This window comes from Melanerpes formicivorus, unplaced genomic scaffold (assembly GCF_026170545.1).
Source record: "Melanerpes formicivorus ecotype bairdi unplaced genomic scaffold, bMelFor1.0.p_v2 SCAF_6, whole genome shotgun sequence".
NCBI lineage: Eukaryota > Metazoa > Chordata > Aves > Piciformes > Picidae > Melanerpes > Melanerpes formicivorus.
The window spans coordinates 26,636,636-26,654,111 of record NW_027142358.1 but is presented as its reverse complement, the minus strand read 5'-3'; the positions used below and the strand labels follow the sequence as shown (position 1 = coordinate 26,654,111).

At 42.4% G+C, this 17,476-nt stretch overlaps 1 protein-coding gene across 2 annotated transcripts in view; it reads left to right on the top strand.

Annotated features, from left to right (window-relative positions):
* Window positions 1–17,476, top strand: part of CUNH10orf90 (chromosome unknown C10orf90 homolog) — an 83,430-nt gene that overhangs the window by 41,134 nt on the left and 24,820 nt on the right. For both annotated transcript variants that reach the window (XM_068140205.1, XM_068140206.1), the window contains exon 3: window positions 243–1,269. In XM_068140205.1, coding sequence (XP_067996306.1) covers window positions 243–1,269 — 1,027 coding nt within the window. The remainder of the gene's footprint in view (window positions 1–242; window positions 1,270–17,476) is intronic.

The following is a 17,476-nucleotide window of genomic DNA, read 5'->3' as shown; positions in this document are numbered from 1 at the left end:
TGTTGAAAAAAAATGGCTTAGAATATAAATTTTCAGAGTGATGAATTTCTTCACCAGAGTCTCTCAGACAATTCAGAGCTGATTTCAAGAGCGTGTGTTTTTAAATTGCAAGGAAGTTAGCATGAATAGGAAGGTAACAAGAAATCTCCAGCAAAACTGCATAGTGTGCTTGATGGGAGAAGAGAAACAGCTATGTGCATTACAACAGACTATATTGATAATTTGAATCATTTCCTTTGCAGGAATCCCTGTCATCAGGAAATACAACAGTTATTTTCCCTGTAGTTACTTCACAGATGGTTGATGAGCAGAAATCAAAACTGAATTGGCCCACTTTGCCCATGCAGCCCACGGTCCCCCAGCCCAGTGCTTATCACAGAGCATTCAAGAGACAACCCAGCAGATTAGAAATTCAGGCATCTTTAGATGACACCACATCTCCATTGGACTCTACTACTGCAGAGGAACAACAGTGTCAAAACCAGCAGCAAGGGTTTGCCTTCATAACTGTTACGGCCAGACGTGTTGCTGCAGGCTCCAGCAACCTAGCATGTGGACCTGGGGCTGTGCAAGAGCCCGACACCGTGTCCCCCAGCTTGAGCAAGGTCCCTGCTGTCCTCTGTCACTGTCCTCCACCAAACCACATGCCCCAACACGACTCTTCATTAAAGATCGCTGAATCTCTCTCACAAGCAGCACGAAGGCAATTTTTTGACCCTGGGAATAAGGAGAACAGTGCAAGTCTTCAGAGCAGTGATGGGAGAGAAAAAGTACCATCTTCCTTCATCTCATGTGTCCACTTTCAGGTTTCTCAGCACTGTCCAAATACCATATACTATTTAGACAAGTCACTCAATGTCTGTATTGACCAACCCCGAATTAAATGCCAAAAATTGCATAGATCAGCGTTGTCCTTCAATATAAATTGCAGTTCATCTAGATTAACAGCAGATGGAGTAGATGGCATAGCTAATGGAGAGCCAATAGAGGAGATGCATCGAACAAAGCTCCTAGGAGGAAAGAAGACTCCACTCAGATCAAAGCTGAGTGCAGACTTAACAGGGAACAATGCAATTAAAAAGAAAACAAATGGAGGCGACTTGACTAGTAAACATCCTTTGCAAAGTGTCTTTGACTCTGAACTTCCAGCCTTTGTGGATATACCCAGAAGACTTAATAACGTAGCAACAAAGAGACATGGTGCTAAGCAGGCTGGCAGCTATCACACTGTCTTTTCTCTCCAGATTCCTAATTCAAATGATGAGGCAGGTAAGTAATTTCCATAAAACCTCAGCCTGGTGGAGCAGAAGTTTAGGCTGGAACAGACCCACCACAATGATTTCCTGTGAGCAGGTAACAGTAATCCTTGCTACTGCAGAGGCACAGTGAGTCAGAGCACAGCCCTATTGCTTTCAGGTCCAGCACTGCCATGAATTCACAGTATCACTTAGGTTGGAAAGGACCTCGAGGATCATCGAGTCCAACCTATCAACACAGACCCCATGACTAGACCATGGCACCAAGTGCCACGTCCAATCTCCCCTTGAAGGTCTCCATGCTAGTGCTACACACTGCTCAGCAGGTGATAGAGAAAACCCTACCTGTATTTTCTGTGTTAAACCTCTCTTTTAACCATCTATAACTGTAACAGGTTTTTAAAAAAGAAAATCTCCATGTGCCAGAGAAGGTTTAGGTTGGCTGTTAGGAAACAAATTCTTCACTGAAAGAACAGTCAGGTGTTGGAAGAGGCTGCCCAGGGAGGTGATGGAGTCACTGTCTCTGAAGGTGTTTAAAAAAAGAATATGTGTAGATGTGGCAATTCAGGACATGATTTAATGGCAATGTTTGTCTTAGGTTGACAGTTGGATTCCGTGGTCTTAGAGGTCTTTTCCAACCAAAACAGTTCTGATTCCATAAGTGCTTAGCTCCAGAAAATAGTCAGGTCTGTCTTTGTATAAGGCCTGAATTTCAGGTGTGAGATTAAGGAGATGGCTATGCTGCGCTTGGGTTTGTGCTCCTTGCAATTAAAAAATGCTCTCATTTTCGGTTTTTATTTAGAAGGCTACAGTAATAAGCCCAGGCTTTCATAACAAATGACTCCAAGTAAATGACTTGTAAAGCTTTAACACATTTTTCCAGGCATTTCTCAAAATGTAAAATTTTCTTTGCAGTGTTGCTACTGGGGAAAGGAAAGGTGCCAGGGGGATTGCTTTGTGCACCCAGTTGTACAGCTTCTGCTGCACTGGGCTGGAGCAGCTATTTTACAGTGCAGTTGAACAACCACAGCTGAGTTTATTTACTCTCCAGGAAGGGAGTGTGGATGGGAAGAATGTCAGTGAGTGAGTCTGGTTTTTACCAAAAGCACTAAGGTTAAAACTTACCCCCCTGTGTATACTGTGACCTTGGGCTACGTTTAATTGCAACTACCCTGTTCTTACATGGCCTTTTTGATCTAAGGGTCACTGTATGAACATCAGCTGCTTCCTAAGATTTGTACCTTCATCTTCTTGCTATGGAAATGGTGAAAAAGAGAAAGATTAAAAGCTTTGTGCTGTCACATAGGATGGATGATGTACAAACAGTGGGCTGCACCATCCCTTTGCACCTTGCTGTTACTGCTGCCCTTGCTTTCCTGTCCTTGATTTCTATGGCATGCACTTGCCCTTATCAAGGTGCAAGCAGTGAGAAGGCATTGCATGGTTCAGAGGCCTCCTGCTGTAACCTTAAAGAAAATCATCATAGAGCCAGGATTTTGCCACAGAGAAAGCAGTGGTGTCAGTAATTCCAGAGTCAGGCCCTTTAAATGAAAGCCATGTGGGTCTGCAGGGTGAAGCACCCCTCAGACAGGCTGCTGCTGAAATCTTGAGATATTTCTTTGTGTTTATAAGTGTAACCTGAGTTGGCTGATGTTGAAAGGGAGGTGGTAGAGCAGGGAGCAGGAGAAACTAAGTGCCAACAAGTGCTAGAGAGTTGGGAGGAGAACCGTAAAAGGGTGAGGATTGGTGAGAACCTTTTGCTGACTGACATCAGCAAATTGTTTCAGTTTTGAAGTTAGTTGCATACCATCTTAATTTCAAATAACAATGTTCTCTTAAAGTTTCTAGAGGAAGCATTATGTATTCAAGGCTTTGTTCAATACCATCTCCCTGTAATATACCAAGGATGAGAATAATATTAAGCCTTCCTAGGGCTTGGTGATACAGTGGTGATCATGAAAGAATCACTTTTACTAGAAGTAATTGGAAAGTGAAATAGGATGCTGCTCATGGCTCCACAGTTTTACTGAAAAGAGGAAATAAGTGAGGTAACCAGCTGAGAAATACTGGGGTTCTAAAAAATGACTTCCACCATTTGTGTACACAAGAATATAGGTGTAAATAAACATGGGAAGTGTCACCTTTCTAACTGCTTCCCCCTTTTGTGCAAGCAATAATGTAGAATGTAAAGATATATATTTCTCTTGATCAGACCCTTTGTGATATATAAGAAGGTGTTTATCAGCTTACCACAACTTTCCTGTGTGAAATGTCTGTAAACAGCCAGAATAATGCTTTGCAACCACAGTTTCTCTCACCAGCCTCCCCAAAGTAATGAGCTCTTGCATAGCCATCAGCCGTGACAAGTGACAAATCATAAGAAAGCAAGTAAAATGTGTGAGACATCTGCACTGCTCATTAAAAAGAAAGAAAATTAGTATGGTTTTCACCTGGGAGCAAATGAAAAAGTGAGTTTCCCTTGAATTCCAAAAATGGGTGAAGTGAGAGGCAGATGTGATCTCTTCAGTACAATAGTGCAAAGCTGGTACAGTCCTACAGCCTGTTCTGTTTTTTCCCTAGACTAGTTTTAAATACCTTAAGGAAGGTATAATGGGACAAGGCTTCCTGCCTTTCACAGAGTCATAGAATTATTTGGGTGGGAAGGAACACGTAAAGGCCATCTAGTCCAAACCCACTGCAGTCAACAGGGACATCTTATAGTTTCATTCAGGGGTGGAAGGGACCACAAGGATCATCTAGTTCCAACCCCCCTGCCATGGGCAGGGACACCCCACACTAGATCAGGCTGGACAGAGCCTCAGCCAGCCTGCTCTTAAACACCCCCAGGGACGGGGCCTCGACCACCTCCCTGGACAACCCATTCCAGGGTTTCACCACTCTCATGGTGAAGAACCTCCTCCTCACATCTAGCCTGAATCTCCCCACCTCCAGCTTCATTCCATTCCCCCTAGTCCTATCACTACCTGAAATCCTGAGCAGTCCTTCCCCAGCCTTCCTGTAGGCCCCCTTCAACTACATCATGTCACTCGGAGCCCCTGTCTAACCTGATACAGGATGTTATCGGGGTGGGGCATCTACCATCTCTTTGGGTAACCTCAGCTGGTGTTTCACTGCCTTCAAGTGTAAAAAGTTTCTTCTCTCTCCTCCTTTTTTAATTTGAAGTCATCACCCCTTCTCCTGCTGCAACAGGTCCTGCTAAACAATCTGTCCCCATCCTTCTCATAGGCCCCCTTTACATTCTTAAATAGTGCAATAAGGCCTCAATAAGGTCTCTTTTGCTGTGGCACTTCTGTATGTACAGCTTAAAATTACAAGACCTGGATTTCAAGATGCTGCTTTATAAGCACAGCAAAATACTTACCCCATCAGCAAAGTCCTTTACAGCTTCCCAATTCTCTTGGGTGCCTTTTTTTTTTCCTCCTATGTTTACTACCTCAAATCCATTCTCGTTAAGCCTTGTCCTGCTGTATGTTTATGCAGTGAAATGTTTGTGAAATGAAATGTTTAAAAAGAGGGAAGAACTCTCAAAGGGGCAGCAAACCATTTTTGATACTGCATTAATACTTTAACCTAGTTATCTGTCGGATTAAGGAACTGCGGAGAGCGCTCTGTCCGTCGCGTTTCTGGTGACCCAGAAAGTCTCAAGTTTATATTAGTTTGCAGCTGTAGGCAATAGCTTCCTGCCAGCAGAAGTACAAGTGGTAATAACATCACCATGGCGGAAAAAAAATACAGAAAAATGACTTTCGGGGCTAGACTCTTCAGTATGAAATCTGTGAATGTCGTTTCCAGGATGTCTGCCTTGTTAAGATCTGAAGGGAAAGGAGCACCTAAATACTACTTTGCTTTACAGGTACTTGGGGCCAGTTTTTGCTGTTGCCTGTAGGGCTGGTTGAGTCATGGCCCCTTTGGAGTGTCCTTTTACTTAACTAAAATAATCATGACTTTACTTATAGTATTACTCATTCTTTTTCATATTCAAATCCAAGTATGCAAGACTTGGCTTTACCCAGACCTGAATAACCTAATCTAAGGCCCTGTTTTCAGCAGGAGGTTGGTCCAGATAATCTCCAGAGGTATATATTTCCACCATGTGCCACATGTGAAAAGGATATTTTAGGAATATTAATGAAATGTAAATCTTGGGCTATGCTTATGGATAGTAATTATACTAAGAAATCCAAATCTCTCAGACTGAGTCAGTGTTCAAAGCCATGTTTCATGCTATAGCATCCCAAGGATGGAATATGATCTTGTGATTTCACCGCTATGGATTGTATCTTCTGCTGTCTCCCTTGCTTTGGGTGTTTTGCTTCCATTAGCTGGCAAGAGATTGGTCTGTAAGTGCTGGAAAATCCATGGTACATGTGAAGTCAGCCTTGAACTGCAGAAGGACAGAGTCGTAGCACGTAATTTGGCTTCTTTTTAATGAGTGGTCAGTATTTAAATCCCCTGGGTAGCTTAAGGAATGTCTACCTGTTCATGTGAAATGCTTCGCTGACAGCCACATGACCCACCTCAGAGACATGACCAAAGGTGAGCCTGGGCCAAGCTCCATGAGGTCCTTGTCAGAGGTGATCGATGTGCATCACCCTGCCTTCGGTCACGGCTTTTAACAAGCTGTCAGAACTTGCTAACACTGCTTTTAAGTGAATGCTTCAATTTCCTTTATTGGCTGAAGCTGATGTCTCATAAATATAAGGTAAGTTAAAAATGAAAAGATTAGTCCTGCTCCTGCCTAAGACAGGAGTATTCTAAATCTTAATTTCTCCCTCACCTTTCATAAGAATGTATTCCACATGAATATCTATTTTTCCATCCATCTTTTACAATCTGTTACCTACTGGGCTCTATGCTGAATTAATAAAAAGGGATAAAAAGGAAGAAAATGGAAAAACTGTAAATTCACTTTGAGCTCTTGATTAAACAACATGTCGTTACTATGAAAGATTATAAATGCCAACCTCTACATTTATCTTTTTAAGCTTAGACGATTGTAGATGTCTCAGTGCCCAAGCACCTTTGCAAAGCTGTGTGAGAAACTCAGATGATTTTGGTTAACACTTCAACATTTATAATGTCTACACTTTGGAGAATGACAACCAAACAGAACTAATCTGCTGTGCACAGAGGAACAGCTGAGGTGGAGACAAATGTAAATATGGTTTGGATGGTAGGTGCTGTGCTGGTTTCCACAGCCCTGTGTTGAGATATGGAAGACATGGAGGGGCGATGACAAAAGGGCATCGCATGAATCCCATGCCCATGCAAACTACCCAAACAGGGCAATCAGATTGTGAGGTATGTGTGAGTCAGCAATGAAAGGTGGCTGTGATGCTATGGTGACCGCAGGCCACCATGGGAGCCAGCATCAGCACAGGGGGTCTCTGGAGGAACTGCATTACCGGGGTGCCCTCTTCTGCAAAATCTGGGAAGAAGAGGAAGAACACATCTAAAACAGTGAGCAAGACAGATCAGAGAGATGGTACTGTAGCTGGTTTTGTTTTTGCCCAAGGAGAAGAGCAGATGACTTGAAAGCATAATGTACTTAATTAAGTGACCCAAGACTGGGAAACTGAGCTGGGACCGGGGCTTTTGGGGTGTTGAATGGCTCCAGGCTTATGTTTCCTTTTTTAGAGTTTTATTAATAAGGGCTGAAGACAGCAGCATCTTTTGCAAGGGGTAAATAAGTAGATGTTAATTTGTTTCAAGAGCTATTTGAATATTTTTTTTAATGTAGTGTGTGTAAATATCTGGACACATGTACTGGAGTAAAATCAGAACAACAGGCCCTGGGAGATTAAGTAAGACTTGACTGGAAATACAGAGAAGTAAGACTTGACTGGAAATGCAGAGATATGGATCAGCCCTAATTTTCTACATGATGTGGATCCTTGTCTGTCTGGCATCTCTTTACCTTCAGTGAAACTGTGGTGTGAGTGCTTAGTTGTGAGAATCCATGCTTCACCTTCTTCAGTGTAGCAGGATGTGGCCTTATATCCTTCTTGGCATCATTTTTAACAGTGTTTTGGGTTAGCTTTATGTTCTGTGGTCTGGCATCGTAGGTAGTGACCTGTGGATATTAGACTGGATATCAGAAGGAAATTCTTTACATTGAGGGTATGGAGACACTGGAATGGGTTGCTCAGGGATGTTGTGGATGCCCCCTTTGTGGAGGTGTTCAAGGCCAGGTTGGACAAAGCCTTGAGTAGCCTGGTCTAGTGGATGGTGTCCCTGTCCCTGGCAGGAGGGTTAGAACTAGATAGTCTTTAAGGTCCCTTCCAACCCAAACCATTCTATGACTCTGTGATGTCAGTATGCTGCTATCTGCCAAGGTAAAAAGGTTTTCACTTTAAATACATGCTGGAAAAGCCCCTGGTATCTGAGACATTTTTATATGAAGAAAATCTTTGTAAGCTACCTTTAAACTAATGTGTACTTAGGGTAATCAGGATGGGCTACTGTAGGCAGTCTTAAGCCTTAAGATAAGACAAAAACCTATTGATAGTATTTAATTAGAATTAATTAGTCCTTGAAATGCTGCAATGAATGGATGTGGCTTCTCACCTCATCTTCTGTATGTGGAAAGTTGCCATGCAATAACCCTGAGTACAAGAGGAGGGTGTGTATGTAAGTGTATGTATATATATATACACACACACACACGGATACACACATGAACAAGATATAATTAGGCAAAATCTGTTCCTTACAATACGGAATTTATTGTATGGAAACTTGAGTAGCTACAGCTGATGCCAATTTACTCTCCAGCCTGAGAATGTACAGCAGTACTGATGGTGAGGACAGGAAAAATGTGAAATATGGTACAGAAGATTTTACTTTAGCTTGCACCTGCTAGCGTGAGGAGCCAAATCTTCAGCTGATGTCAACCAATAGAAGGATTCGCCTTCAGAGGGGTGACACTGATTTACATCAGCTGAGAATCTGGCTGGGGATGTTACTGACTTGGCATTATGGACATAGCAGCTGGTGCTGACTTGTTAAGAACAAAGGACCACATGCCAAAAAGCCCATTAAAAAGGGCTCCTTTGATGTTTCACTTCATCTGGTGTAAATTTAAAATGGAGCAGGCTGTCAATTTTCCTTAGTCTAGACATTTTGTGTCATTTGGTCTGTGGCACACTGCAATGTGACCTTCATGTACTGTATCAGATGCCAAGAAATTGAGGACTCAGTCCTTACAGATGTTGGAAACTTCATGAGGAATTGGCAGTCCACAGTGACCAATGACTTTGGAAGGTGCTGCCAGCCTTTGAGACAGACCCCAGTTTGTGTGATGGGTGATAACATTTGCCTCTCCTTGTCTTGGAGATTATTTTAGAAGGAAGGAGATGCCTCCTCTTCTCTGGAGGACTTTTTGTATGGATTACCAACCTCTTGAGTTTTGCTCTGTTTCAAATGCTTGCTGCCAGTTTCCCTATTATCTGTTGTGATGAAGGAATGGGTGATGACGCTCACTGGGTGGAAGAGGAGAAGCAAGGGATCTGTGTAGTGATATGTTCTTCTTTCTTATTCATTTACAAACTCTACGGGAATTATGTGGTCTCCTTACTTGTCATATGGATACATACCTACCATTAGAGGCTGTAGGCTACAGGTGCAAGGATGATGCTCAAGGCTATATAAGCCAGAGCTTCCCCTAGGCTGTTCTTTGGTGATGGTTCTGGTGATTCCATGATACTGTGATGCCACAGTGGCCCTGGCTGTGAATGGAGTACTGATTTTCCTACGGAGTTAATTATTCTTTAACAACTTCTCTGCACTTTTAGTTAACAAGCAGCCATGGATTGCAGGGTGGGTGGTGCTGGACGATGGTTGGGTTTTCTTGGTTTATGGGTTTGATTTTATTCTATTTGGTGGAGGTGTGTGTTTGTTATCTTTACTCCTTCAAGGGCATGACCTTTCAGCTGGAGTTGAAAGAGCTCCTTCAGGATATATATATAAAAAATTATTTTTTTCAGATTAGAGGCTTAGTTTGACCCTCTGTGACATAGCACTGAACCTGTTGGATAGAAAGACCCATGTTTCCCTAGAGCATGTAATGATGTCTGCCCTGTTAATGATGTGGCGGACAACGTTTTTCAGTGACACTTATAAATTGGAATTATTTTCCCCATGATGGCACCGTATTGCCTGCAGAAGTTCTGAACTCAAGTTCAGCTTTCCTTGTTTTGGCACCTGAAAGTTAAGGGCTTGGTTTGCCCCCCTGGTTTCCATCACGTTGAGGGTGGACACTTTTATCTTGAGCTGTCAGTTAGCCAGAATGTGAGACGATTTGAAGTGAAAGGCTCTGGTGGGTGCAAGTCACACGTTAGCACTCGGGGCGAGCAGTGGAGAACTGGATATGAGAATCGTTAGAATAATGATGATTAAGAGATGGGCTGTGTGGATTCAGTGACTGCATTACGCCATGGGAGTAAACGGCCTCGTTTCCCCCTTCTTTGTACTTGATTTAAACTAGGAGCAACTCTTCTGCAGCCTGTGAAATGAGGACTTGGCTCAGTCTGGCTGCAGTAAATTATCAGAGCTGAACAAATAGGTGTCTTTGACATGATGAGAATACCAAGTGGTTGATACATTTCTTACCTTGCAAATCACCATTTAAATGTTCTGAATCATCCTGAACATGTTTGTTGGGGTTGTTTTTTTTCTTAAAAGTCACACTGCATCAGATTATTCCTTGAGTCACTACAAGAGTGCCCAGTAGCTTGTCACCTCAGCAGTGCCTGAAAGCTTCTAGCATGACATCCTTGAAATGGAAACATGAATGTCTAAAACTCTGAGATTTTTCTGATGTGGATGTTACAGAGAAGGGGAGATTTAGATTAGATAGTAGAGGAACCTTGTTCCCTGAAAGAGTTATTAAATGCTGGAATAGGCTTTTTAGGGAGGTGATCACCTCATTATTTGAGATGTTTAAAAGACAGAGAGATGTGATGCTGAGGGGCATGTTTTAGTACCAGCCTTGGTAGAGTTAGAGAGTACTCAATGATTTTATAAGGTCTTTTCCAATTGAAAGGATTCTGTGATTCTGTGTCTCAAAGTATAGCAGCAAATTTCAAAGTATTTTCAATAACTGCTTTGACTCAATATCAACAGAGGTCTTCTCAGCCTAAGAACCAGTTGCTTCAGAGGGCTGAGTCTTTGAAAGACATGACTTTGATATAGCATGATAAGAAAAACAATGATGACACAAGGTATGAGTCTAAAATCTAAGAATGAGTATCTTCAATGAGAAAATAATTACCAGGTGCTTGACCAACCTCCAAATTATGAAAGGTTGAATGAAAAGAGAATATTTTCCCTTTTATTCTGTCCCAGCACATAGGAAGTAAAGGGGGGAAAGTTAGGAAAATATACATGTGCTCTTGTTGACCAGCTCGGTATTGGGATCTCCCTGGTGCAAGCAGTTGAATCAAATCATGAGGGTGGATTATTTTATGGCCACAAAAATACTCTGCATTTCTAGTATACTCTGATTCAGAATGTAAGATGATCTCCTGCAGGTGCCAGGCAGGACTGTTCCTTTTCGCTAGTGCATTCATTGCAGATGATATCCTTGATCTACCAAGAGTCTCCATGGACAGATGGAGATGGTCCATCACATCCTGTCCTGAGTAGCACAGTGCTACACATTAGGTCTCTGAAATTAGTGGCACTCCTTTATTTTACAGCAAGAGAGAAGATTGATTAATTATTTCCCAAGTGTTTTGAGAAAGTAAATTGGCAGCTCCCACAGAGAGACTTGCTTTAGGTGCTTTTGATTAGCTCTGTTATGGGATTGTTTGCTCTGAAGCCAAGTGAGGGACTACCCTAATTTGGCCAAGAGCCTTCTTGTTTACAAGCTGTTTCTTGACATCAAGGAGGTCTTCCTGCTTTGGACTGATTATACTTTGAGGGACAATAGTTCTTAGGTACACTAGATAGGATTTCTTTTGTAAATCATTCCAACTTTCTATGGTCAAACATCAGCTTTTGCAAAAAGAAAGCATCTTCATTCTGAGAAATGTGTTCACAGCTGTCAACATCACCTTAGAAAAACCAAAACAACCCAGAAGCTGGGGTGGGGGGGGAGGGGGAACAAAAACCACAACCTGTTTCTTTAAAGATATTTTTTTTAATCTAGACTTCTAGCTTGAGGTGTTATTAATACAGCTGAGATAATTGATCTTTATTCTCACCAGGCAGGGCTGTTTGAAGAGGCATTAGATAGGCACAAGGATGTGTTCATCAGGAGTAACAGCCTGACTGGTTCTCTAGATTCAAGATTGCAAATGTGCCTTGACTTTGTCTTGACAATTTTGGGAATGAAGCTGAGGACACATGGAGTTTTATCTAGTTCTGGGCTCTTCAGCTTGAGAGAGTCAGGAAACTACTGGAGAGTATCTAACAGAGGGCCACGAACTTGCTGAGGGAACTGGAGCATCTCTGTGAGGAGGACAGGTTGAGAGACCTGGGGCTCTTTAGCCTGGAGAAGAGCAGCCTGAGAGGGGAATCTTCTCAGTGTTGCTCAATAATAAGGGGATGGAGCCAGACTCTTTGGTGGTGTCCAGTGATAGGACAAGAGGCCATGAGCACAAACTGGCATCCAGGAGGCTCCAACTGAACATGAGGAAAACTTTTGCTGTGGCTGTGCTGAAGCTCTGGAGCAGGCTGCCCAGAGAGGTTGTGGAGTCTCCTCCTCTGGAGAAATTCCGAATCACTTGGACATTGTGATCCTGGGCAACCTGCTCTGGGTGACTCTGCTTTAGCAGGAGGGTTGGACTAGATGATCCCAGAAGTCCCTTCTAACCTCCACCATTCTGTGACTCTATAGGCTGTGACCTGGCCTGACCATGTTTTTCAGGATCCAGCCACAGGTGTTCATTGAGAGGCAAATCCAAGACCTCATTCATGTTACATTTTGATTATTGAGCATGGGAAGGGCTGTACTCCAGTCATGATTTTTTTGCAATTCAGACAGTTTCCATGGACTCTAATGCTGAACAGTGACTGACATCACGAACAAGTCATTTGACAAACATCAGAAGGCAGTTAGGGATGCAGGTCTTACTGCTGACAGCAGAGAGTTCAGTAAAAACATCAGAATTTAGTGGTAGTCCTTGCTGACTGCAGCTTTGTGACTGATTGAAAGTGATGTCTTTTCCTTGGCAGCCATCTGAGCAATAAATTATCCATCCTATCTTCCATCTTTTGACAAAGACTGAAATAACTAATAATATTGTCATTGCTTTCAATGTTTCCATTTTTCTGTGTTAGCAGGCTGTTGAGATGATGCAGTCTGTTTACTCATATCTAAGACTGTATGGCTTAGGAGTGGTAATATTTGATTCATGATAGGAATTGAGCCATCAGTCTTTGTCATCAGCAGGCTGGAGTCTTGGTTTGGCTAATGGATTGCTGCTTGCCTGCTTGAGGCATGAAAGAGGTGTAGAGATGGTGCTGAGGGACATGGTGTAATGGTGACTTGGCCATGCTGGATTAATGGTTGGCCTTGGTCACAGGATCACTGAAGGGTAGGGCTTGGGAGGGACCTCTTAAAATGATGATCTTAAAGGTCTCTCAGAATCACAGAGTTCCAGGTTGGAAGGAACCCCAAAGATAACCTGATCCAGGCTTTCTAGGTGAAAGTGCAGCTGAAATGGGATGGCCCAGCACCCTGTCAAGCTGAGCTTTCAAACTGTCCAATGTAGAGGAATCCATTAATTCTCTTAGGTGATTCCAATGTCTGTTTCCATGGTGAAAAATTTTCTTCTGGTTCCAGTCAGGATCTTCCCCAGAGTAACTTGTACCTATTACTGTTTCTTTTTTCCTTGTGAATCCTCATAAAAGGGGCATCTCCATTGTCCTAATAGCCACCCTTTATCTATTTATAATAGTCTCCCCTAAACCTTCTCTTCTCAAGGCTGAACAAATCCAGTTCTCTCAGGCTTTCCTCATATGGCAAGTCTTTAGTCCTCTGATTGCTTTCATGGCCCTTCTCTGGATGCTTTCCAGCCTGTCTTCATCCTTTTTTTTGTACAGTGGGGACCAAAACTGGCCTATGTGTGGGCTCTGTACAACCTATACCTACATATGTTTGGATCTAAATATTGGAGAAGATGAAAGCTTCTTGCACTTAAAAAGCATTAATTACTGTTCCTCTCTGCTTGGGGTACTGGCAGTGTCAGCTCCCATCACGGAGGTCTGGGAGAGCTCAACAGCCCAGGGCATGGAGCTTTTATTAAATTAAAGAGAAAACCCCAGCAAGAAGTCTGTAATGTAAAGCCTACCTACAGTGATGATGTCTGATCTCATTAATGACACACAGTGAATCAACTCTGCATGTCTCCTTCCTCGGCTGCCTCTTGTCAGGCGTGCTTGGTGGTCGTGGAGGATTTGTGGTGCTAAAATGAGCTTTGGCCAGTTTCAAAGAAGCACTTTGTCATGAATTGTCAAAAATCCACATTGGCATGCTGGGAAGAGGGTCAGGCAAAAGTATGAAAAGCTGCATTATCCTGCTGTAAAGTGAAAAAGGGGTGGATGGCAGGGGGGGAGACCCTTTAACAATGGAGAAGGGAATGTTAGCCTGAATTGTCCATGTTTCAGGGAAAGGCAAATTTAACCTGTGTTAATGCAGGGTCACTTCCTGTTAGCAAAACCCCCTGAAGGGAGAGAGAGGGAAATGGAAAAAGATACTTTACAGTAAAACAATATACTTCTTTTACTCAGAGATTAAGGGTTCTGGGTTTTTGAAAAAAAGACCTTTTGAAAGCCTACCCCTGGTTTTGCAGAGTATTTTTAACGCCTCCAATATCAGATGGTTTTCAGTAACCCATTATTCATAAAATGACCTGTTGTCTCCCTATTTCTTGCATAGGGCAAAAATTACTTTCCTCCCTTTTTCTCCTGTAAGCAGCTGAGCTTTTACAATTAGGCTCTGTATTTGCAGAATTTTATTAATGAAGTCATTCAGCTTTCTGTTTCTTCTCATTTTGTTCTCCTGTATCTCCCAAAGCATTGCACTTGCATGTCTTTGTCCATTAGCTTTAAACTTTCTTCAGCTGGGATAATAGAAAAAACATGTATGGCTAGTCATCCAGTTTCAATTCTAGCTCTTCTCAGAGGGGCATATATATTTCTAGTTTGGTGCATGGGGATTTAGATATACAATACCAGATAGTCTTAATGAGAGTAACAGCCCTAATTCCCCACTCGGATACAGAATGCACAGAGTGAAACTCTGTGATCTTACCTTTAAGTACTTTTGCTGGTTTTGTCTCTTTTTTTTCCCTTTCCTTTTCTTTTTTTCCTCCCAACCAAACATCTTTTGCATCTGCATTGGTTAGTGAAGGTGACTGACAGCCGCTTTGAGGACAGGGGAGCTGATCTTTGAAGCCTGTGTCTGGTTTGCTTTGCTGTGTTTTCTTTGGGATTGACTGCTCCTGGATGTACCTTTTCGATTCAAAGGTTAATTCAAGAGGGAGTTAGAAGAAAGAATTTACCAAATTGGCTCAGTTATTATTCTGATTGCCTTTGATGTTAGACAAGAACAAGGTGCACCTTTTCTAATAGCCTTAATTAACTATACTCAAAAAATCCCCACCATACTGTGAATCTAATAAGGATTAAGATTTAGTTACAATATTAGCACAAGACCTAAAGAAGACACTTTTTATGCAGAAAGAATACAGTGGTGTTATACCTGAATTTCATATGGAATCTGGCTTTATAGAAGCCTCTTAGACATTCTTGTCATAAACCGCTAAGAAGTAGCCATCACCTTTTTCTGGCTTTTAGATCCTGTTCCTTGTTCCCCTTCCTTTCCTGGGATTCCCCAGACCTTATGGGCAGAAGACTACTGGTGGGATTTCTTTCAGCACAGAAGGGGTGCAGAACAGAAGAGAAGGCTCTCTCCTTTCTCACTATATGTAAGAAAATTCTGGGGCTTATATCTCGGTTCTTGAAGGTTACTTTAGTTACACTTGGAATCCACAAATAACTAGTTTGGTAGTTGGGAGTAAACAGAGCGTGGAAACTCGAGGCAACTCTTCTCCTTATGTTCAGATCCACATCCTAGGACGTGAGAGAAATATGACATGTTGTAAGCTGCTAGAGAGTGTGACTTAGAGACAGCTTCTTCACTCTGGTCTCCACTGCTTTATTCATTTTGCTACCTTTCAGCCCATTTTCACTACCCTGATCATATGCCCTGTAGTTTTGAATACTGATGCCCAGCCATAGCAAATAGCTCTCCTGGGGACACAATAATGCTTTCAGCAGTCTGACAATCTCAGTGAAGATGTTTGGCTTCACAGCACACATTCGTTGCACAAAACATTGCTTGATATGAAGGGAAATTGTGTCCTGCTGTGGTGCTGTCTTGGATGAGCAGAAACTCTTTTTGTCCTTTCTAGGTTCTCGTCTCTGCTTCCACCCTTTTTCCCCCCGGCCCTTTTCTCCTTTCCCCCTCGCATTCTATCCTTCTGGTGTCTTGGCTTTGTGGAGAGATTTCCTTCTCTGCTGCTCTGCAGTTAGTTAATGCTACCTGCTGCTTTCTTCATCTTCTCCTGCTGTGCTGCCTCCTTCCTCCTCCCACAAACACTTTTTTATGCCCATGCCCCCATTCTTCAGTCCCAGTGCTTTTTTTTTTGCCCTCCCTGTGTCATATAAAATTTGTAGAAATGCAGTGTGCAATGGCAGGTATGAGGTTGGTCAGGGAATACAGGAATAAATCACTGTATGCACGTGAGCTTAGCTGAGTGTATATATAGAGCTCTGTCTATCCAGTTTGTGAAGAATATTTGCATCAAAACAGTTTTCATCTGAGAAGAGAGTTAAGTTTTGATAAAAGATAAAGCAGAAAATACGGAGCAAAATAAGTTGTACCAAAGAGAAGGAAAACTTGGATGCTAAACTAGACTCTGGGAGCTCATTCTTTGACCAGATTTTCTGTAGGGCTATGAAATTGGGTTTATCTCAATAAATTCAATGAGAAAAGTTTTGGGTTTTTTGTTGTTGTTGTTGTTTTCCATCTGTGCTGATCTCTGAAGGAGATCCTTCACTAGAGGATGCCCTGAGGACTTAACTCCTTTCTCGCTGTATAGGCAGATGCAAAATGGACCTTCAGGTGTTAAAAGCTTTCCAATCTGCATACTAACAGAAAGCCACGAGGTTTCCTCCAAATTACAGGATCATCAAACAGAAACATGAGCCATTCAGATCACTAAAGTGTGTGGGAGACCACCATTTTGCAGCAAAGGATATTTCTCATCTATTGCAAGTTGGTTTAAGGATTGGGGAAGTGAAATGAAAGCTTCCTGCATGGCACTGCAGGATCTAAATTTACTTAATGACTGTAAGATAAGCAAACGTCTGACATGATGTGCCATCTCACACTGCCTCATGGAGAAAAACACATCTAATCTTCTTTCTGTCCTCCACCAAGACACTGCAAAGAAGCATCTAGAGAGGGTCAGCAGCAGGGTGTGAGTCATCAGGGAAAAGAAAAATGTGCCCACTTTTAGAACTCTTTGTTTTGAAAGCACTAGTTGTTTAATACTGTATCCACAATATGGAATGGGATAATCCCTGCCTGCTTTGTTTGGGTTTATGGTTAGGTAACTCCCTTTTCTTTTTTAATGGCTATTGACCATTTCCATCTACATAAATCCTTAGATCTTGGATCAGTCTGTGACTGGAGCTGCTAATAGGCAGTTTATGCATTTGATTAAGAAGGAAGAGCGGACTTGTGCTGTGTGGGTGTCATTTTGTCCTCGGTAGTGGTTTACAGGGACATAAAATAGTTCCAACTGACTGCTCCTTTCTGCCCACCATGCTGATACCCTTTCCATGCTGTCCCTCATTATTTGAATCTAATTTCCTGATCTCTTTTCTATTCCTTTTTCCTCTTCCCCTCCCTTTATTTTTCCCTTAAGTTTTTTTTCTTCTTTGCCCCATCCCCCTCCACCCCCCTTCGTTATATTTCCTTCCCCCTTCAAATCGCTGCCTAAAGTTCACCTAGGAACGTGGACCTTTCTGTCTTGATGTTGTCCACTCTCTCAATTTTTCCATGGCTTTGTTGTCAGTAGTGGTGTTCACCTTGAATAATTTTTCAAGGTCTGCTTAGTGTTCCTGACTAGCTCTGTTTTATTTTGGTTTTTTATGTGACAGGGTACTACAGTTGTCATTGCTCT